This window comes from Neolamprologus multifasciatus, chromosome 13 (genome assembly GCF_963576455.1).
Source record: "Neolamprologus multifasciatus chromosome 13, fNeoMul1.2, whole genome shotgun sequence".
Taxonomy (NCBI): domain Eukaryota; kingdom Metazoa; phylum Chordata; class Actinopteri; order Cichliformes; family Cichlidae; genus Neolamprologus; species Neolamprologus multifasciatus.
The window spans coordinates 9,385,160-9,393,695 of record NC_140451.1 but is presented as its reverse complement, the minus strand read 5'-3'; the positions used below and the strand labels follow the sequence as shown (position 1 = coordinate 9,393,695).

Here is an 8,536-nt window from a genome sequence, read left to right as displayed (position 1 = left end):
CAGATGATTCCCGTTTCCTGCTCAGCTGTGACCAGGAATGCTAGAGCACTTACAGATATTTTGGGTAAAAAGGATCATTCAAGAGTAAAGGTGGAGGTTTCTGGAGAGTGAAGCCTTCCAACCCAAACAGGAAACTGGCTCATTTATGGCAGCCTGTCTGAACAAAGGTGTGTGGATGTCTGAACGGCCAACCTGAATGAATATTACAGCGTATCTAAATAATATTCAAGCCGGGGCTGTTCTTCCAGTATGTGCGCCTTTGAGTGCAAACAAAAAATTAATCCATTTAATCAGCAAATGTGATGACTCATTAATCGTCACAGGAAGCCTGAAAATCTTCCTTCACTTTGTTTTATATTAGTTGTGATCTTATGGCTGGACTGCTAGGGGCACTTTCACAATTTCTCGAGTACACGGTTAATAACAGAGACTAAAAAGCAATAAAAATGAATGCTTATAGTGATCGTTTACTCCAAATAAACAGTATTTACTGTTGAAAATTTAAAAGCTAAGACTGAACTTAAACCAGCGGTCCCCAACCCCCGGGCCTCGAACCAGTACCGGTCCGTGAACCGTTTGGTACCGGGCTGTGAGAGTTGAGGCTCAGGTGTGAAATGTATAGTTTTCAGGGTTTTTAATCGGTTTTCTGGGTTATTTTGTTATTGTTTTTATCATTTACTCGGTTTTCCTTGGTCTTTTCACGTGTGTTATGAATAAATTTTCTTTTTTTCGGTACCGGTACTAGTTTTATTTTGTTGTATTTATCCACGACACATTAAAGGACGGTCCATGAAAATATTGTCGGGCATAAACCGGTCCGTGGCGCAAAAAAGGTTGGGGACCGCTGACTTAAACGACAAAAATCTATTTAGAAGAAGAAAAGTGGAAACAATTTTTTGAATCCTGACCTCAATACTAACCAACCAAACCCACCAAGCTGAGGGCCTTTAAATTAGGCAGGAGTGTCCAAGCTGTCAGTGGTTGTGATTGTGTAAAACTAAACAAACATGGGCTCCGGGATAACTTCTGACACACTTGAGTTAGTAAAAGTAAACCGAGGCGTCGACACTGGCACTTTGACTAATACAGCATGTGATAAATACTGATGTGAAGTTTCAGTCGTCTCCACTCTGGCTCAACACAAGAGGAACAAAGCACCATCTTGTGGGAATATTCATTAATTGCGCTTTAAAAGTTAATTATTTACAGTGGTGTGTTTTTCTTTTTTGTCTCACAGTGATCGATCGCGCCGAGAACAAATAAAGGTTTGACTGATGATGCAGCTCATCTGTTCGCTCTCCTTCCTGCAGGTTTGCTAGGTGAGGACAGAGTGTTCAGCAGTATCAGTGCAGCCCAGATCGCATGAGCCGCTATGGTTACCTTTCTGTCCTCCCATTTAAGGTTTCTCTTATGTCTAAATGGCTCATACGATGCACAATTAGGCCAAATTAGAGGAGGTCGTTTACTCAATAGTAGGGCTAAAACAAGGGGGTGGATATACTAGTTGTTTGTACTCTGCTCATCGAACCCCCTGCAGAACTATTGCTACTGTCAGGTGAGTCATACGGTGAGTCTGGTTGGACCCACCAGGATGGTCCTCTGCAGGTTCGAGTTGACGCTGCTGAACATGAGCTTCCCCACGATGGTGGCGATGGTGGGGAAGACCAGGGCGCCGCACAGGATCCGTGTGGCTGACACATGGTCTGCCAGGGGGCTGGCCTCTGCGGGGATCCGAGGAACTGGACAGCCGATCCCTGCAGACACACAAGTATTAGTTTTATTCCTGCGTAAACCTGAGGGCGCAGCTGCTGACACAGTTGAGTTTCAGAGGCTGAGGAGTGATTTATTTATCTGTTTTGTGGCTGTGATGAAGTGAACACAGACCAGCTGCAGTGAGGATTTTTGTGATGGATGAGGAGATGGTGTTTGAGGAGTTAGTAACTCCATATTATTTGTTTTTGTCTGAAACTTTTCTGCTATCATCAGGTTGTGATAATCAAGTTTCTGACTCAGCTCCTTACATGGATTTATATTATTGTCCTTTGAAAAGACATCATGTCTGTCCAGCAGTGATGGCTGTTCTTTAGCAGCAGCAGACATTAGAGCATCATCGTTTCATACTGACAGTTAAACCGGAGTAAGGTTAGACTCACACAGTGCAGTATACAACACAATATAAAGACAGATACACATTCTCAGGATCAAACGTAAGGAGTGTGTCCTGACCGGGGAAGATGCTGTTGAGGATCTGCAGTTTGTTAGAGTACTTCCTCCACAGGCGCAGGACGTAGTCTTCCCAGCGGATCATCTTGCCGAGGATCAGCATGACAGGAATGGTAGGCAGCCCGATGAGAAGGAACAGAGGATCAGCCCGCTCCATAACATCCAGGCCCTCCTTATGGCCGACGACCTGGAGGAGACGGCACAGGAGATGGTCAGAGTGGCAAACAGCTGCACACAAGTATATACTCGTTTTATCTAGTATATCTTTACCTGCATGACAGTCACTGCTCCATATGTGACAGCGGTCCAGTAGATGGAGCCCACCATGATGCCAGCTGCAGCAAAGGGGCCAGCCTTGGAGATGAGGCGGTCAGCCAGGTCCAGCACATAAACCACAGGACCTGATGGAGGCATCATCAGACTTAAGTCACAACTAAGAAAAATATATTTACCTACAACACGTAAAACTGTTGGCTAACATAAATATAACTTATCCATAGTTTTAGAGAGCTACTTCAACCATTACTGCATTCTTCTGACTGAGAATCTGAACTTCAGGGATTATTATCCACTGATCACTTTTCATCGTCAATGCCCTGTACCAACACAGAGCAGAGCAGCTATCTGAACGCTACCCCAACAGAGGTCGATTATCTTGTTAATAATTTCACCTCCTCACTACGTACGACTCTGGATACTGTAGCTCCAGTGAAAACTAAGGTCTCTAATCAGAAGTACCTGACCCCGTGGTATAATTCTCAAACACGTACCCTAAAGCAGATGACTCGTAATCTGGAGAGGAAATGGCGTGTCACAAATTTAGAGGATCATCATTTAGCCTGGAGAAATAGTTTGTTGCTTTATAAGAAAGCCCTCCGCAAAGCCAGAACAGCTTACTACTCATCACTGATTGAAGAAAATAAGAACAACCCCAGGTTTCTCTTCAGCACTGTAGCCAGGCTGACAAAAAGTCAGAGCTCTGTTGAGCCAACCATCCCTTTAACGTTAACTAGTGATGACTTCATGAACTTCTTCACAAATAAAATTTTTATCATTAGAGAAAAAATTACCAATAATCATCCCACAGATGTAATATTATCTACAGCTACTCTTAGTTTCATTGATGTTAAGTTAGACTCTTTTTTTCCAATCGATCTTTCTGAGTTAACTTCAATAATTACTTCCTCCAAACCATCAACGTGTCTTTTAGACCCCATTCCTACAAAACTGCTCAAAGAAGTCCTGCCATTGATTAATTCTTCGATCTTATATATGATCAACCTATCTCTAATAATCGGCTATGTACCACAGGCCTTCAAGGTGGCTGCAGTTAAACCTTTACTCAAAAAGCCATCTCTAGACCCAGCAGTCTTAGCTAATTATAGGCCAATCTCCAACCTTCCTTTCATATCAAAAATCCTTGAAAGAGTAGTTGTCAAACAGCTAACAGATCATCTGCAGAGGAATGGTTTATTTGAAGAGTTTCAGTCAGGTTTCAGAGTTCATCACAGCACAGAAACAGCTTTATTGAAGGTTACAAATGATCTTCTTATGGCCTCTGACAGTGGACTCATCTCTGTGCTTGTCCTTCTTGACCTTAGTGCAGCATTCGATACTGTTGACCATAATATCCTATTAGAGCGATTAGAACATGCTGTAGGTATTACAGGTATTGCACTGCAGTGGTTTGTATCATATCTATCTAATAGACTCCAATTTGTGCATGTAAATGGAGAGTCCTCTTCACACACTGAGGTTAATTATGGAGTTCCACAGGGTTCAGTGCTAGGACCAATTCTGTTTACATTATACATGCTTCCCCTAGGCAGCATCATTAGAAGACATAGCATACATTTTCACTGCTATGCAGATGACACCCAGCTCTATCTGTCCATGAAGCCAGATAACACACACCAATTAGTTAAACTGCAGGAATGTCTTAAAGACATAAAGACTTGGATAGCCACTAACTTTCTGCTTCTTAACTCAGATAAAACTGAGGTCATTGTACTCGGCGCTGAAAAGCTTAGAAATATGGTATCTAACCAGATTCTTACTCTGGATGGCATTACCTTGGCCTCCAGTAACACTGTGAGGAACCTTGGAGTCATTTTTGACCAGGATATGTCCTTCAACGCACATATTAAACAAATATGTAAGACTGCGTTCTTCCATTTGCGCAACATCTCTAAAATTAGAAATATCCTGTCTCAGAGTGACGCTGAAAAACTAGTTCATGCATTTATTACTTCCAGGCTAGACTACTGCAATTCATTATTATCAGGATGTCCAAAAAACTCACTGAAAAGCCTTCAGTTAATCCAAAATGCTGCAGCAAGAGTACTGACAGGGACTAGAAGGAGAGAGCATATTTCTCCTGTTTTGGCTTCCCTTCATTGGCTTCCTGTTAAATCCAGAATTGAATTCAAAATCCTGCTCCTCACATACAAGGTCTTAAATAATCAGGCCCCATCTTATCTTAATGACCTTGTAGTACCATATCACCCTATTAGAGCACTTCGCTCCCGCTCTGCAGGCCTACTTGTTGTTCCTAGAGTATTTAAAAGTAGAATGGGAGGGAGAGCCTTCAGTTTTCAGGCCCCTCTTCTGTGGAACCAGCTTCCAGTTTGGATTCAGGAGACAGACACTATCTCTACTTTTAAGATTAGGCTTAAAACCTTCCTTTTTGCTAAAGCATATAGTTAGGGCTGGACCAGGTGACCCTGAATCCTCCCTTAGTTATGCTGCAATAGATGTAGGCTGCCGGGGGATTCCCATGATGCATTGAGTTTTTCCTTTCCAGTCACCTTTCTCACTCACTATGTATTAACAGACCTCTCTGTATTGAATCGTATCTGTTATTAATCTCTGTCTCTCTTCCACAGCATGTCTTTATCCTGTCTTCCTTCTCTCACCCCAACCGGTCGCAGCAGATGGCCGCCCCTCCCTGAGCCTGGTTCTGCCGGAGGTTTCTTCCTGTTAAAAGGGAGTTTTTCCTTCCCACTGTCGCCAAAGTGCTTGCTCATAGGGGGTCATATGATTGTTGGGCTTTTCTCTGTATCTATGAAGCGCCTTGAGGCGACATTTGTTGTGATTTGGCGCTATATAAATAAAATTGAATTGAATTGAATTGATCTGATAATCCTCCTAATGTAATGATCATTTTGTGCATCAAAGGTCAGGAAAATGTCCCTCATTATTTCCCCTGACAGCTCAAGTTGTCAAAATATCCTCATTTCCAACCAATTAGATGCACCTCTCTCCCCTCTACAGAAACAGGGTTACTGGGTGTGCTATGCTTGGAGGCACATTACGACAGTGCAGTGACATCAAAAGCAAACTTTCTTCCTCAGACTTTTCCTAAGTTTAAAGCAGGCTGTGTAAGGTGCACGCCTTGTTTTGCAGGTTTATTGACACTTAAGGAGGAGCTTCAAGGGCAGGGCCCACTGAGATTAAAAAGAACTGGGATGCCTCTCGACCAGCATGTAATAAGAAAGTAATCTGAAGTTCAAACTTGCCTTTGGAGTAGTGACATCCCTGTCTGACACCAGGAGCAGGACCTTAAAAAACATCTCTGCTGCATTCCCGTCTCTTGCATTCTGGGCCCACTCGAGGGAAATCATGAAATATTTACAGGAAGGCAACCTGATTTCCTCACCCAGACAGAGCCATCCACATCCTATTAATAACTAGCCCAGGAGTCAGTGGGAGGGGAGCGGGGAGGCTGCCAGAGGGACTGAGCGCAAGACAGTGCTGGGCCTCTGTGTGCGTGCTGCTTTGGCACTTGGTAAACTGCAAAATTAGATCCACAGAGCACAGCAGTTTGGGCTTCCAGGCTCTGAAAAACCTACACTCTCAAACACCTTACTATAATATCAGTGTTACACATGCACGGTTCTCATTTCCAGCAGACGGTGACTGAAATCCTACTTCAGACAGAGATACCACTGCATCTCTTCTCTAGTTTAGAAATGAAGCAGTCAAGTTGTTTCAGAAACAGTGCTGAGTCACTGCTCATTATGAAAGCAGGACTTTGTTCAAGAACACCTTTCCTCAGGCCATGTCAGCAGCTGACTGATAAATATATTGCACAGCAAGTAAAAAGAGCCTGATTGACCTTATAGCACAGAAAGCTGCCATCACTTAGAGTTAAGGACAGCTGCGGCGGTGGGTTACAGGCCGTTACTGGGAAAGGGATTACTGCCAGGTCCCAGTCAGGCACAAGGACAGATTTCAAACAAACACCTGAGCAGATACATTTTTGAAGGAAGGGAAAGTGGTGACACATCTCTAACTACAACCTTAACAACATGAGCTTAGAGTAAAAGGACTCAGCTTCCTGAAATAACTCCAGGGGTGCCGTGAGGAGTTTTACAGTTTCTGGACTGGCTTCATTAAACTGTTTGTGCAGCCTGGCCACTATGAGGCTGGTGCCCGTAAGTACCTGCCACACGCTGCATACAATCCATCCACTGTTAGCAGTGCACGTATTTCTACAGCTGAGTGCATTCACTGTGCTGGTCTGTGCTGAATGTCTTTACTGCAGCGCTGCAGTCCACTTGTTGAGGAAAGAGCTCAAAGTGAGCGAGGTGCATTTATCACTTCTAAAGAGTATCCGAGTCTGAGACAGTTTTTAATGCAGCAGCTGTCTCTTATCTGCCAGCAGCCATTTGATGCTTTCAGGCCTCCTGTTACTGCGCCCATGTTTGCCTTTGGGACTGACCTCACAATGCTCGAGAGCATTAATATGCCATATTTTGATGACAGCACTGGGATCTCTTCCGCTTTCTTCCTGCCTAAGCATTACGCCATCCTGGGCAAAGGGGACTAGACTGCCCTTAATGGCTGCTGGTAGCAGATTCCATAATTAAGATTATTAAATAAGGAGGGAGGGAGAGGAAAGTTAGGAGGGGGCCCCGTGCAACTGCAATACCTCGGTAGTGGGCACGCACATTGGCACGCTGTTCCAGCTCACTTGTTTACTCTCTGGGCTGAGTGTCAGAAAAGGAGCAGCAAGGACACGCCGTCCTCAAGAGTTATATAGCGAGCCAAATTAGCATGATGGGCTAGCTTTGGCTCTGCAGCAGCTGCTGGTGGGAGTACAGCCAGAAAAAAAGAGAAAAAAATGATGTGTATCTCAGAATCCACCCACTCATTTGCTCCAACAGCAGGCAGGGGTCCCCGCGCAGAGAGCAATACTGTGACCAAACCCTATCCAGCCTCTAGAAATGAGCTAGCCTCCGTGACCGGTCAGTGCTCCCCATCTCTACCCGTCCACAGATTTAACGCCATCCGCCCAGACTGAATGCTGTTATTGCTGAGCTGTAAAACTGATAGTATTCATTGGGTTCATTAAAACCGGAGCAAACACAGCAAAAAAGGAGTGCATCTGAGCTTTAACAGGTTTTGTGCATTAGGTGACCAAAGACACTGGGTCTCTGTACTAGACATGGCGTTGTATAATAAAGAGAACGAGGCTAGAATAAAAATTATGTGAGAGGAACACTGCAGCAATGATGCAGCAAAACCAAAAGCGCTGTACTCCTCCGCCTTGCTTTGAAGTGGACTAATGCCCAGCGTATCCTGCAGCCAGGGTCTCAAGTCCTCAGTCAGAACAAAGAAAAATCTCATGGAAATTCAAACCCTGACAAAGCAGTCGTGTGAGTAAAAACCCTGCGTAACAAATCCAAATGCTTTGCAAATTCAGTCTGACCCAAGTCTGACGTCACGCGGTGCCACAGATGCAAATCAGTGATCGCCACTTAATGTTTGCATGTGCTGCCCTGCTGGAAAGGACAACACGGCGGTACATCCTCTCCTCATCACCTAGAAACGCTGTGATTTCATGAATCCATCAGCAGCTCTGCTCATCTCCTCTGTCGCTGTGGGCCTTTGATGAGCTGCTCTGTTTGCTCTTTCCGTGACCCAATTTCACTCCCACTCCTCTCATCCAGACACATCCAACATCCCCGCACACCACCTCCGTCTGACCCTCACTAAAGGGATTTGGGGGTCGGTGGGTGGGTGGGTGGGGGTGAGGTAAACTCAACAAACACTGTGCACATAACCAACCACTGCTCTACTATCCATTTCCTATTCAAACACTTTCAGCATTTAAAAAAATAATGCAAAAGTGAAAAAACAAAACCCCTAAAAACACATTTGCCTGCTACAGTAAATTGCAGGAAAAAAACGTCTTATGACACACACACACACACACACACACACACACAGACACACACACAGACACACACACACACAGGACAGTGTGCTAACTGCAGCCTATTAATTCACTTCCAACTCTCAACCAAAA

The 8,536-nt window shown here is 44.4% G+C and overlaps 1 protein-coding gene across 1 annotated transcript in view; it reads right to left on the bottom strand.

The window, feature by feature from the left end:
* marchf5 (membrane-associated ring finger (C3HC4) 5) overlaps positions 1-8,536 on the bottom strand; it is a 28,531-nt gene that overhangs the window by 1,842 nt on the left and 18,153 nt on the right. Inside the window, exons 3-5 of the mRNA XM_085183482.1 lie at positions 2,494-2,624; positions 2,227-2,410; positions 1,588-1,754 (exon numbers count right to left, since the gene is read on the bottom strand). Coding sequence (XP_085039608.1) covers positions 1,588-1,754; positions 2,227-2,410; positions 2,494-2,624 — 482 coding nt within the window. The remainder of the gene's footprint in view (positions 1-1,587; positions 1,755-2,226; positions 2,411-2,493; positions 2,625-8,536) is intronic.